Source organism: Hyperolius riggenbachi, chromosome 2 (assembly GCF_040937935.1).
Source record: "Hyperolius riggenbachi isolate aHypRig1 chromosome 2, aHypRig1.pri, whole genome shotgun sequence".
NCBI lineage: Eukaryota > Metazoa > Chordata > Amphibia > Anura > Hyperoliidae > Hyperolius > Hyperolius riggenbachi.
In genome coordinates, this window is record NC_090647.1 from 209,442,137 (window position 1) to 209,456,711 (window position 14,575).

A 14,575-nucleotide genomic window follows, 5' to 3' on the forward strand; every position below is an offset into this window, starting at 1 on the left:
AAAAGCATGGCAGATTGTTGGCCTATAGCTTTGCACTGCATTGAACAGTGCAACTCTGCAGTTTGATCAATTTTCAATAGATTCACTGCTTGGAAATGAATGTGCATTGTGTGGTAGGAATAGATTCCTTCTGAATTGATTACTTTCAGAAGTGAATAGATCGTTTTGTAATATTGGGTGGAAATATATAAGTGTATGGCTAGCTTTAAACAATACTGTTATTGGATGTGGCGTTTTAAATCAACTTAGAAGCCAACAAGGCCCATGTCCCCTGTGCCGATTTGTTTTCTTACGTGGGAATACCTCTTTAAAAGATTTAAGGTGGCCTTACATGGGGTTAAGTTTTCAGCAGATCAAATCACTTTGACTGAATCTCCCAATTCTATATTGACCCCAGCATAGCAGATAACAAAACTTTCTTTTAGCTTTGGACAGTTTATAGTAAAAACAATAACAATAATATTTATATAGCGCTTTTCTCCCTGGGGACTCAAAGCGCTGTGACCCTGCATTATGCACTCTCAAAGGCTAGGGAAAAGAGGTGAGTTTTTAGCCTTTTTTTAAAGCTGTCCAGAGAGGGAGCCTCTCGTACTGATTGTGGAAGTGAGTTCCATAGAGTAGGGGCTGCGTAGGAAAAGGCCCGAGCACCAAATGTTAAGTGTACCCTGGGAATAACCCGCTTCATCTTGTTGGCAGAGCGGAGGGTGCGTGGAGGGGCATAAAGTTTCAATAGATCTGCTATGTATTTGGGTCCCATGTGGTGTAGAGCCTTGAATGTCAGCAGGCAGATCTTAAAATTGATTCTCCATTTTACTGGTAACCAGTGAAGAGTTTGCAGTACTGGGGTGATGTGTGAGCTGCGGGGGGCATTGGCTAGGAGTCTGGCTGCAGCATTCTGTACTAGCTGTAAGGGGCGCAGAACATTTTCTGTAGATCCGATGAACAGGGCGTTGCAGTAGTCTAGGCGGGAGGATACAAATGCATGAACCAGGGCAGGTAGGTCTTCAGCTGGGATAAGGTGTTTGATTTTCGCTATATTTCTTAGATGGAAGAAGGAAGACTTGACGACAGCTGATATCTGCTGTTTGAGTTTTAGATTTCCATCCAGGATCACCCCAAGGTTTCGCACAGAGTCTTTATACTGTACAGTATCTCCCCCAATTGCTAGTTTGAGGTGGTGAGCGTTTTGAACTTTATCCATCATGTGTGGACCACCTACCACCAACACCTCTGTTTTGTCAGAGTTCAACCTCAGCCAGCTGGTGTTCATCCAATTTTGTAAATCCACTATACACGCATTTATGGATGCCGATGGGTCTTGGGTGCCAGGCTTGAAGGACAGATACAGTTGTGTGTCATCTGCATAACAATGGTATCCTAGGCCATAGTTCTGGATTATTTTGCCCAGTGGGAGCATGTAGACTGCAAAGAGTAATGGTGATAGTACAGAACCCTGTGGAACTCCATAGGGAAGTGGCACTGGATTTGAGTAGTGTGTTCCCAGACATACTTGCTGTGTCCTGCCAGATAGGAAGGTCTGAAACCAGCTAAGAACAGTACCCCTTAGGCCACAGTAATTCTTCAGTCGCTGGATTAGTATTTCACAGTATCAAATGCTGCAGACAAGTCAAGAAGAATCAAAATTGAGCAATCACCCTTGTCCCTTGCAGTAAGTAGATCGTTCATTACTCGGACTAATGCCGTTTCAGTGCTGTGCCTTTTCCTGAATCCTGACTGAAAAGTATCAAAGATGTTATCTGTAAGCCTGGCTTCCAGCTGGTTTGCGACTACTTTCTTGATAACTTTTGATAGGAATGGTAAGTTCGCCACCGGTCTGTAGTTGGTTACAGAATCAGGATCTAATGATGGTTTCTTCAAGAGGGGTTTTATGATCGCTTTCTTTAGTTCTTCTGGGAAAAGTCCACTTTGCAAGGAGCACTGAGTGATTTTGTGAAGTGCTGGCCTGATCAGCTCTGGGCACTGCATTAAGGATCCAGTTGGGCCAGGATCCAGGTCGCAGGTAGTGGGGCAGAGACTTTGAATGAGAATTCCAAAATCTTCTTCACTCAGATTTTCAAAGACTTGCCATGGTGGTACGGTAGTAGGCAGATGCAAAGTCCAGTGGTCAATTGATGTTGGTGTAATGCTGGCACGGATGGTAGACACCTTGTTTGTGAAGAAGGCAGAGAATTCTTCACACCTTTCCCTGGAGAATGTGGTTGGGGCTTTTAGGCAGGAAGGATTGCAGAGTGATTCCACTGTGTGGAAGAGTTGACCAGCTCTGTTGTTGGCTGTAGATATTTTTTGCGAGATAAAGTCTGATTTTTTCTTGGTTATTGCTTGTTGGTATTGTCTGAAAAAGTGCAGCAGGAGGTCCATTGAGTTTCACAACCCTAGCAGGACAATCGTTCAATCAATCTTCAATCAGATTTCGGATGAAACTTAAATACTGTATTGCAAGATGGTACACTGATCACCACTGAATGTTCTATTAGGGAGTAATCAATCATTTGCTGAATCTGGATGCCATTGACCCCTGTATGGTTAGCTTTAACCAATTAGGGTAGATCCAATAAAATTGGGCCTTAGATGCTGCGGATAGCCACACATGATGGTAAGTGCCATTCAATGCAGGAGAGCAGGAACGGATCTAGACCAAGTTGCGCCTGGGGCAAGGTCAGGTTTTGGCGCCTAAACTGCCATTCCCCATCCAAATTTTGCCGCCTTTTTAAGAATTCAACAAACTGCGCCTGGGGCAAGATACCCGCTTTGCCTCAGGTATGCTTCTCAGTTGGTTTTTATCTGTAATCTGATTGCTCACTATCACAATTAGCTGGAATTTTTTTCACCTAACCGTAGCCGATTCTAAATTATCAATAGGCAAGCAAGGGTTGTACAAGGGTGCAATTTCCATAAACCTGGCGGTGTATGCCACAATAGATCTAAAGTGCAGCAATAAAAATGAGTTGGAGGCGAAAACTTTAAGCTTTAAGGGGTGGTTTCCACTGAGCCGGACGAAACACCAACACTTGCAGAGAAGCAAGTACACATCCAAATCCATGTAGCCCTGCCATTCACAGCTATAGGGATTTGGGCGTGTGCTGCAGGAAAATGCCGCATGCAGGCCAGAATCATGCCGGCATGTGATCTGGACGGCATGCTATTGTACGGAATAGGGAGATTTTCCCTGTCTGGTTCGGATGCAGGGACACGCTGCGTATCCATACATAGTGGAAACGTGCCGTACATCAGTAGGCTACAAAATTATCATGTGAGCAGTTTAAGAAATACAATTTTATCAGGCCCCTTGTGTGATACATGTGGCCACCAACTTATAAAGAACATTGGGGCTCTAGTTGGTTTTGGCATGCTAAAGATGTAGGGCGACAGCTTAGAGCAACTTGGTGCTATATTTATCCTTTTTTTTTATGCAAGCAACTGGTTTAGCAGTGCAAGAAAATGTCTTTTGGGTAGCAGTTTGTGAATAAACCTTGTACAGTGTACAGACACGTTGCCTGGCAGCATGCATTTCTCTATTTACAGAGGAAGTGGTGCTTGCTTAAAGAGAAACTCTGACCAAGAATTGAACTTTATCCCAATCAGTAGCTGATGCCCCCCTTTACATGAGAAATCTATTCCTTTTCACAAACAGCCCATGAGGGGGCGCTGTATGACTGATATTGTGGTGAAACCCCTCCCACAAGAAACTCTGAGGACCTTGGTACTCCTGACAGTTTCCTGTCTGTGAACCTTGTTGCATTGTGGGAAATAGCTGTTTACAGCGGTTTCCAACTGCCAAAAACATGCAGCAGCTACATCACCTGCCAACAGTAAAAAATTTCACCATGCGACAAATGTCAGACTGTAAATCAGGGATTTAAAATATTTTACAATGGGCAAACACTGAATAAATCATTTATACATAATTATTGTAAAAATGAAGCACTTTTTTTATTATTTTCACTGGAGTTCCTCTATAAGCGACATCATGCTGCGGGATACTTCCACTATAGAATAGGTAACTGGGTGAGGGAGATCTGTCAGGGGGCACCTAAACACACTTTATAGTTCTGGCAAAAACAATCAGAATTATCGCCTTGGCTGGTATAAAATTTGAGTATGTATGCAGCTTCAGTCCTTGAAAGGAAATCAGTGCGCAGCATTTTTTCTTTACCACCTTTCATCACTTGTTTGCAATCAGATTTCAGGAGAAATTTATTTAGAGAAGCAGGCATCAATCTCATGCTACTTTCCTAGTTGGGGAAAAGAAACTTGTGATTCCCACTCCAATCTGAAGTGATTGGCTATGATTCCAACGTTGAAATGATTTTTGTTCCAGCTGATGTTTTTATTGACTCAAACACATAATTGAATTAAAATAAACCCTACAACGGATGAAAGACTGCCAGTAGACTGGAAAATTGACATGCATATGTTCAGGCTAATTTGAAAAAAAAGAAAAATACAAATAAAAATATATTTGCAATTGTTAACTAATTCCCTTATCACTAAACAAAAAATTTCTGCATTAAAATAAGGTTGTGTTTTTTTTAGGTTTTTTTTTAGCAAACCTATAGAGCATCATGTATCTTAATAATATAGTTTTCCTATTGTACCACTTAATGACTGATACACAAAAGAAACACCTTCAAATGAGGGAACATGAATGGACTGGCAGAAATACAAATACTGTAGTTTTCCAAACCTAGGAAAAAAAATCTCAGTATACAAAATAAAAACAATCAAGCCTTACAACTTACCTCATAGGCAGCCCTAATATTCTACCAGCAAAAAGAAAAATCATAAAAAGTAAATGTATAAAATATAGCCAAGCGTGCAGTTCAGCTAAAAAGTCAGCTTAATGGTTTTATAGCTAAAAGCAACTCATAGGCTAACCTTAAGCCTGCTGCCATGGACAGCTGCCATCTTTAGATTATATCCTGATGGGTTACCTTGGAAACAGTCTTAAGCTGTTGGTTTCCATGGTGAATGAGGTCCATAACGGCATCAACAGCTCGCAGGGTGTCAAAGTCATCTGCAAGCGCTGCTTTAACATTCAGTTTTGTTTCATTCAGGCTTTTGACAGTGAAAGCAAAAGGAAAACAATCACTATGAGCAAAGCACAGCTAGATATTTTACAGTATCAACACTATTACGCAAGCATGTATAAAAATAGCAGCATCTCACAAATACCATTTTTTTAGGTGCAGTGTATTCGTCCTGTATCTGACAGGCTATACTAAGCATATCACAAGCCAGCTGTACCAGTAAACTAAAACAAATATCCAGCTTAAGCAACATGCTGTTCAACATTAACATTATATTTATTTGGAACGAAGAAAGTCCGCACGATGCTCCTAAAATCCAGTATTTTTATTGATGGACGTATCCAAGAGAGTCAACACATATTACTAGCTGACATGTTTCGGACCTACTGGTCCTTAATCATAGCTAGAGTACAAACATGTCAGCTAGTAATATGTGTTGACTCTCTTGGATACGTCCATCAATAAAAATACTGGATTTTAGGAGCATCGTGCGGACTTTCTTCGTTCCAAGTGTGTCTTAGGACTGGCTGTCCTGGTCTGGCACTGCTCTGTGTGGAGTGAGCGGTCTTCTACCTTCCTTTCAACATTATATTTATGCCTGAAGTTGGGTTAAAAAGACTACTTCAGAGAACCAGATTGTACCTGCGTATGTCTGACCCTTCTCCAGTGTTCATTATCCACTTTATGGTAGCCGAACACTAACATGCAGTAGAAAGATTAAACTGCCAATTAAACAGTTTGCAGAATGATCATACAGCAGTTTACACATCTGTCCTGTAAACCTACCTCTGGTTTTGGATTTATATGGGAGAGGACAAGCAATTGCCTGGGAAAATCCATTCATCCTCATGATTGGCTGTTTTCACATAATCGACAGGACACCTTGTATCTCCTATGGGTTAGAGACCCCATAGGTCATACAATTTTCCCTCTTTGGAGTGCAGATACAGATCCAGTAAGGACCATATGATATATGGTGTGTGTGTGTGTGTGTGTGTGTGTGTGTGTGTGTGTGTGTGTGTGTGTGTGTGTGTGTGTGTGTGTGTGTGTGTGTTTATTTTTTTATTTTTTTTTGGGAACAGTATAAGGGACAGCAGGTAACAATGTCTTCAGAGCTGCATTTTTGCCTAGAGTTTAGACAATGGTCAAGGGGGTTTTCTGAGTGCATACACTGTCACATAATATGATAATGCAATCACCAGTGCCTCCTGGATATTTGCAGGTGCACTTGTTTTGATGCCAATAGCTAGACTCTCCAGTCACACTAAAAGGTGGCCATACAGGTTTCATTTTTTTTTCGATTACATAATTTAGTTCGATTATTCCTTTAGATCGAATATAAAGATTTTTCCAGCATGTCCGATCTGATTTTTCTTGAAAAAACGGGATAATCGTTCGAATTTCTTGATCGAAAAAAAAAATATTTTCAACTTTCATTCGATTCGATCATATAGATCGAATAAACAGGATAATCAAATGTTTTTATTGTACCATGTATGGCCACCATAACACTAAAGATCATGACTTGGGCTTCCCACTTTGTATTGTTCTACTCCAAGTCTGTGACCATCCCAGCCAGCACGCTGTCAATCACTGCTACTGCCCCAAATAGGACAACACCACCATCCTGCTACAGATGAAGTATATAAGGTTCCATACCTTAAAGTGGGTGTGGGGTGCTAAATAGCCCTACCCTCCTGGGCCCTCCCCATCTCAAGCCCCAACGGCAACAGGCGCTGGTGATATGAGCGCACCCCCACAAGTTTATTTCTTGAGGCTTCTTTGCATGATTTTGTTAATTCTTTATTTAGAGAACAACTTTGATTTTGGATTTGTGCCCTGGCAATAAATAACACTTGCATCAATGTCAATTGCACATTTTAACCTTCTTTTCAACCATAATTCCGGTGATTGGATGACTGAATTAGGAGGAATGTTATCCTTACACCGATTTCTGTATTTGATGTAAATCTTAGTCCTGCTTCCACTACAGCACACCAGGGGCCATATGCAACTTACTTTTTCTTTCCTGAGTTTTCTCCTAGGAGATCATTTTTCATCTTCTGTTTAAGCTAATTTTTTAGCACACTGCAATTGCAGAAGTACTAAAAAGTAAGTGAAAAAGGACTGTCAAAATTATTCTAAGTATTTTTTGCTTGATGGTGGCTTAAAAGGCATTTTATTGATCAGGTGTGAAAATATCACCAAGGAGAAAACTTAGGAGAAAAAGTGAATCGCATATGGTCCCAGGACTCACCAGATTTTCCCATGGTCTCATTTGCCACATGAACAGATAGGATAATTCTGGGACCCGCTTTTCAAAAATACATGTTGGGTTATAGTTCATTCTATGTTGGATGCACAATTGTGTCAGGTATTGAGTTGAGTGCCAGAGATGAAACATTAAAAAAAAAAAAAAACAACATACCTACCTGGGGCTTCCTCCAGCCGCCTCTGGCCCGATCGTTCCCCTGGCGTTTTCCTAAGCCTCCTGGATCTTTCTGTACAGGGTCCCGGCATCTGCGGCCAGTCGGGGCAAGTCTGCACATGCGCAGAGCGATCAATCGGAAGTGAAACTTTGAGACCACGAACTGAAAACACTCTCCTAACCAATCCAATCTGATGGAATCGATTCAAAAGTCGTATCAATTTCATAACTTTGATTGGATTGATCAGGAGATTCTTGTCCGTTATTGGTCCCAAACAATTATGTCTGATAGTTCATACGAATATTTGTTCGTACAGGGGAGGCAGAGCATTGCACTGCAGCCCTGTCTCCAGTCGCGTCAATCTCCGCGGATCTCCTCCTCTCCCTGACCCTCTCAGTGAAAGAAGATTGAGAGGGGCGGGAGGAGGTGGAGATCCGCAAAGATTGATGCGAGTAGATGCAGAGCTACTTCACCAAAGCTCTGCCTCTACCAGGAAGGAACCCAAAATTTTTCCCTGGGGATTTGGGGGGGGTGAGGGGGGTGTTAACTACATCGTTCTGCTACAGGAATGCAGCATTTTAGTAGCTCTTCATATATTGCTTAACATGAATGTCAAGTAAAAAGAGGATTTTTTTAAGGCTTCAGACTCTCTTTAACATCAATGCAGAACATCCTGTAATAAATAGTCTTAGTCTACTTGCATCTTCTAACGTGTAGTTAAATATAGAAAAGAAAACACTGTTTTCTTCCAAGATACCACTTGCTTTTTTCCAGTACACCAAGTATTAGCTAGAGATTTTTCATAGAATAGGGATTTCATTACAGTTTGCAAGGCCTTAAAAATTCCTTCTGCATACAAAATAAATAGGGATCTCTCATGTACTTTAATAACCTTGTTACAGTGGTGCAGAAACAAATCACTCCCTTTAAAATATTCACATTTCCTTGCATAACAACCTGATATTTTTTCCAGCTGTACGTACGCCATTCAACTTTTAACAGCCAAATGAAATGCATAAAAGTAAGAGATGATGGGATTTTTTTTCCCCATTCATATTTACTCAATAGCATCCAAGCGAAATACATCAAAGCAAAAAGACATGATGGGATTGCTTTACTGCTAACAGATGAACAGGAAAATTTCATGGCAGAGTTGGTCAACTGGTGTCTCAGCACTGTCTGAGCAGGCAGAGGGGGAGATAGGCAACAAACAAATCATTGTCATGGTATAGGCTGAGGTTGGAGCAGGTGACAATTCTTACTTCAAGAATAGCATGAAGTCGTTGAAAGTGATAGACAAGTAAAAGGTTTTTGTGATGCAAGCAAGAGTTGATGCTAGCAACAGATAGAGAAAATAATCATGGACAAGCCAAGGTCAGTAACAGGAACTAAGGTTAAGGTGAGGTCAAATTAGCAAAGTAAGAAACCAAAAATCAAGCAGAAGAAGAGTGACACCAGCAGAAGCTGATCAGAGATGACAGCACTTGCTGCTTCCAGAAGGGGGCTTACGTATTTGTCTAAGGGTAGGAACACACCAGGCAGAATCACATCTGGGTTTTCCATAGCACATAGTGGAAAACGCATATGCGATTCTGCCTAGTGTGTTCCTACCCACAAAAGGAACAATCAGGTGTGCTGTGGAACATGCACAAAAGCCAGCGGATGCATGTATGCATACATGGAAAAAAAAAAAAGCACCCGTCATCTCCCAATCACAGCTGTAAAGCCACAGCCAGGCACATTTAAGTGTACAAACATGAGGATAGGATGACCAATAGAGGAAACCTTACAGTCTAATAGATCTCTACTAAGATGATAAACAATTGGTAAAAATTACATACAGACACGGACTTCAGATAATAGGATAACATTGCTCTGCAAACAGCTGGTGAAAATTCCATTCACACTATTTTCAATTTTCTGTGTTGGTGCAGACATCAAATGCAAGAGGGCAGCTTCATCCAGGTTACCAAAAAATGTAATGGTGTGAGAAAATGTAATAGTGTATAGATAAAGCATAGATTATCCTACTGTATAGTCACCATACTTTGCTAACAATTTTCAAACATATGTATAGAATCTGCATTTTCAGAGAAACAATCTCTAGTTTAATCCCATTTGAGTTTATCTGGCAAATAGTGAGAAAGTAGATACTTATTTTATGTGCCCACAGATAAAACACTACATGCACTACTTGGATAAAGTAAGAATGAACTATTAAATATTTTAGATCTTCAACACAGTTATTACTAGAGCAGCCGAGATTCAGTATTGCAGTGGGGAAATAGGCAAGCAAATAATATTTACAGCTCATCCTGATTTGATCCGTTAAGCCAACTCTATTTTGAGAGCACTGCAGGCATAATAATTGGTGCTGAACATATTAAACTGCTTCTAGTAGAAACATAGAGCAAATGAAAATAAAATGTTTATATGCTTTTAATGTGCATGGAGAGTCATCCTAGGAGACATTCTTGTTTACAAATGTCTCCTGCTGCCTGCTAATTTGTTTACACGGGGATGGGCTAGTGATGCACATTAGTTTTAATTATTAAAAATCCATCTATAAAAAAACAGTCAAATAGTAGCAATGGGTTCACCAAGTTCTTAGGATGTTGGTTTTGTAATAATATTGTTATTTCTTTACATACCAAATGCATTTTCCATAGCATTTTACGGATTAACAAACGTAAACTGCATCAAGTTTCTTGAATAGACGAAGTCCTTCAGAGGACATACACTATCCCCCCCCCCCTTTACATATATAAATTAGGAGTATTTATACAAACAGAATGAGTTGCTGACTACACTAGATGTGTATAAAGTAATGCAATGTTTTTTGCTTTGTGCAGATTACTCAGGCAAAAAAAAACAACAACTGTGGTATTAGTAAAGAGTGAAGAGGTACTGTCTGGGCAACCAAAAGTTTAGAAAGGTCACCAGGTGTTCCCTGCCTTAGGCATAGTTATAGGATAGTTAGTGATAGAGGATATAGTGTTGGAAGTATGGCCTCTTTTCCACGAACTGTTGAACTGTGTGCGCAGCAAGCAGTTGCCAGGCAGCAGTGAACAGTTGTGAGAGTTTAACCACCCTGGCGTTCTATTAAGATCGCCAGGGCAGCTGCATGAGGGTTTTTTTTAAATAAAAAAAAAAATATTTCATGCAGCCAACTGAAAGTTGGCTGCATGAAAGCCCACTAGATGGCGCTCCGGAGGCGTTCTTCTGATCGCCTCCGGCGCCCGGAATAAACAAGGAAGGCCGCAATGAGCGGCCTTCCTTGTTTTGCTTAGATCGTCGCCATAGCGACGAGCGGAGTGACGTCATGGACGTCAGCCGACGTCCTGACGTCTGCCGCCTCCGATCCAGCCCTTAGCGCTGGCCGGAACTATTTGTTCCGGCTGCGCAGGGCTCAGGCGGCTGGGGGGACCCTCTTTCGCCGCTGCTCGCGGCGGATCGCCGCAGAGCGGCGGCGATCGGGCAGCACACGCGGCTGGCAAAGTGCCGGCTGCGTGTGCTGCTCTTTATTTCATGTAAATCGGCCCAGCAGGGCCTGAGCGGCACCCTCTGGCGGTAATGGACGAGCTGAGCTCGTCCATACCGCTAAGGTGGTTAAAAAACATTTCACCACCTATCAACAGTCCGTGGAAAAGAGGCCTCAGGGCCCATTTCCACTATAGCGTTACGAAATCGCCGGCGAATCACCGCAGGCAAATCGCATGCGGGTGCGATTCCGCATGCGTTTTTTGCCGCGATTTCGCATGCGATTTCGCATAGGTAAGGCTGTATGCGATTTTAACCATGTCACTGCCTGTGTGAATTAACATGGGTACCTATGCGAAATCGCATGCGAAATCGCGGCAAAAAACGCATGGGGAAAACGCATGCGATTTCCCTATTAAATACATTGCGTGCGATTCGCCTGCATTCCACACGCAGGCGAATTCTGAGGCCCCTACCCTGCAGATTTTTTCTGCACAGAAAAACGTGCGGGGAAACGCACAAGTGGAAACAGTACCATCCACTTGTACTGACTGTGCGAATCCGCATGCGTTGCCCGCATGCGGATTCGCGATAGTGGAAACGGGCCCTTAGTGTTAGACATAGTTATAGTTGGATTAGTGTTAGGCAATAGGTTAGTGTTAGGCATAATTATAGGAGGGTTAGTGTCCAGGCAGGGCTAGGCAAACTGCGCGGCCCGGGCTGCATGCCACAGACCGCATTCTTTAAATACCTCCCTCCTCCCTGCATAATCGCGAACACGCAGTAACAGGGGGTTACTTAAAACTCACCAGCTCATTGCATCTCCATGGCAACAGGGCATCACGACATGCCATCAGGACATGTTAGCATATTAGGTGGTTAGACTTGATAGTGTTAGAAGGTTAGCGTTAATTTAACATTATAAAGCAACGGCATCATGTAAATTCCAGACACAAAGCAGTTCTTATAATATTGAAAAATCGAAAATTGTGCAAAAGGTGGATCAGCGCAACACCAGGCCGCCTCCGAATGGCCTCCAATCAGAGGTGCGCTGAGCCCCCCCAGGAACTACAAACACACCTTGAACCCAAACAGAAGCTCTGCATATACACCAAAAGCATGGCTGTTAAGTGGGAGCAGCTGACCAAAAACGAATTAAATTAGTACATAGCAAGGAAATGAGCAGCACTACTTAAAAACAGACAAGTGCCTACCTGCAAAAGAGTGCAAGCCCCACTTGTGGGATATAATACACACCGAGCATACACATGACCTGTCTACCACTGGAGGATGTTGGTTTCCTGTAACAGCTTGCATGCAACCTAGAACGGAGCGATCCTGCAGCGAGTTGCCGGCCGGGACTCAAGCGGATCTTGAAAAGTGTAAATATCTGAAGACGTGTGAACCCCTCTCCATCCCCCTTCTCTTTTGGAAGGAGTGAGCAACCGGTATCAACTAGTGTGGGAACTGTAAGTCAGCTGCTGTGGCAGCAGAAGAATCTATATTCATAAATTCATGAGGAGGAATTTGTTTTTATTCACAATGAACATGGAAACACTATTTTACATGAATGCATATGATCTGGACTAAAAGCAGTTCAAGTGTTAATATTTTTTGAGAAAGTATTTACAGTGATTGGAGCAGAAACAGTTCTGAGTATTAAGGAGACTCTGAAGCGAGAATAATTCTCGCTTCAGAGCGTGCCCCTGCTAAACCGCCGCTATCGCGCCGCTAAACGGGGGTCCCTTCACCCCCAAATCCCCCCCGCAAGACTTGGTCGTGGATTTGGTCGTTCCTGGAGGCAGGGCTAATGGCTGCAGCCCTGCCTCCAGTCGCGTCTATCAGCGGCGCATCGCCGCCTCTCCCCCGCCCCTCTCAGTGAAGGAAGACTGAGAGGGGCGGGGGAGAGGCGGAAATACGCGCTGACAGACGCGCGTGGGGCAGGGCTGCGGCGGTTAGCCCTGCCCCAACCAGGAAGCGCTCCCCCGCTGCACCGAGGGGATTTGGGGGATCAGGGACCCCCGTTAAGCCGCGGGATAGCGGCGGTTTAGCAGGGGAACACATTCCGCTGCTATCTATGAGGTCTGAAGCGAGATTTATTCTCGCTTCAGACTCTCTTTAAGCACGTGCAGGGACTTTTTTCTATGCATGCATATGGTTTGTTGCTGGTTGAGGAATCCAGGCAGGCTTTCCTGGGACTTTTTTGACGCGTCCAGGATTTTCTGCTGGAACAAGGCTAGTTCTACTATGTGTGTGGTTTTACTTGATTGTGAGTTTTATTAAATAGTGCATTTGAATTTATATGCAGAGGCGCATGAGTTTTATTGTACAATTTTATGGTATATAGTGACGGATCCTATATTAACTCTTGCTGCCAACCTTGAATATATCCACCAACGCTACAATCTTTTTAACTACTTGTAAACTTAACATTCACCTCTTTTAAATGTATGCACAACCGGTCCATTTTCAAAGGTTTTTCAAGAATGGTTCTTGAAGGGAACCTTAACTGTGAGGGATGTGGATGTTTCTTTTTAAGCCATACCAGTTGCCTGGCAGTCTTGCTGTTCTCTTTGGGTGCAGTAGTGGCCGAATCACACACCTGAAACAAGCATGCAGCTAATCCAGACGGACTTCAGTCCAAGCACCTGATCTGCATGCTTGATGAGGGGTTGTGGCTAAAAGTATTAGAGTCCCAGGATCGGCAGGAGAGTCAGGTAACTGGTATTATTTTAAAAGGAAAAATCCATAGCCTTCTAGGTTTAGGTTCCCTTTAAGTAAGCTGAGCAAACAAACAAGATGCCCCTATGCTAGTGTCCGATGACACATTGCCAAACTTTGTCTGGCCATGCAAAAAATGAATGCAGTACATATGAAGGAAGATAGATAGAGCTATATATATATATATATATATAGATAGAGATATATATATATAGATAGATATATATAGATATAGATAGATAGATAGATAGATAGATAGATAGATAGATAGATATAGACCTTAATGACAAACAGCTAGTAATCAGTTACCTGTGCCAGAGTAAATCCTCATTAATAGGCTGGCAAGTGAGCTGACCTCTTAGATAGGCTTTAGCATCATCAATAAATGAGGAAATTGTCTTAAGCGCGTTTCTTGCTTCATGCATGGAATCGGCACCATACTCCACAGCTTAATATCCGGTTAGAAACAACATAATAGAAAATTATTTTCAGCAAGCAGAATTCTTTTTTTTTAACAGCATGCAATATATCAGAGTTTAAGGAAGGCATTTTGTGCATTACTAAGGAGCAGGTAAGTGCAGTTTAAGAAAAAAACGAATGTCTTAGGGCCTGTTTCCACCATGACCAAATATGGGCCAAATCTGCAGTGTTTCCCTGCAGACAAGAAGGGTGGGGAAACACTGCCTAGTTAGGTCCATAACTATTCAGCCAGAGACAGCCATTTTCTAATTTGGGTTCTGTAAATGGTGCAAGGCCTGCATCTGCAAATGGTGCAAGTAAAACAAACTCGTACTTAATGCAGGGAAAACAGTGGAGCTGGTCGTGGACTTCAGGAAGCACCCTCCTACACCCTCCCCAACCAAGGTCCCCAGAGTGTCCAGTGGTCGGTTCTTAGGC

General features: G+C 42.5%; 1 protein-coding gene across 6 annotated transcripts in view; it reads right to left on the reverse strand.

The window, feature by feature from the left end:
- Positions 1-14,575, reverse strand: part of CARS2 (cysteinyl-tRNA synthetase 2, mitochondrial) — a 172,153-nt gene that overhangs the window by 40,765 nt on the left and 116,813 nt on the right. For all 6 annotated transcript variants that reach the window (XR_011026171.1, XR_011026170.1, XR_011026169.1 and 3 more), the window contains 2 exons: positions 13,988-14,126; positions 4,953-5,076 (listed from right to left, as the gene is read on the reverse strand). Coding sequence is in view for 1 of the 6 variants with exons in the window: in XM_068268045.1 (XP_068124146.1) it covers positions 4,953-5,076; positions 13,988-14,126 (263 nt within the window). In the remaining 5 variants the exon portion in view is untranslated. The remainder of the gene's footprint in view (positions 1-4,952; positions 5,077-13,987; positions 14,127-14,575) is intronic.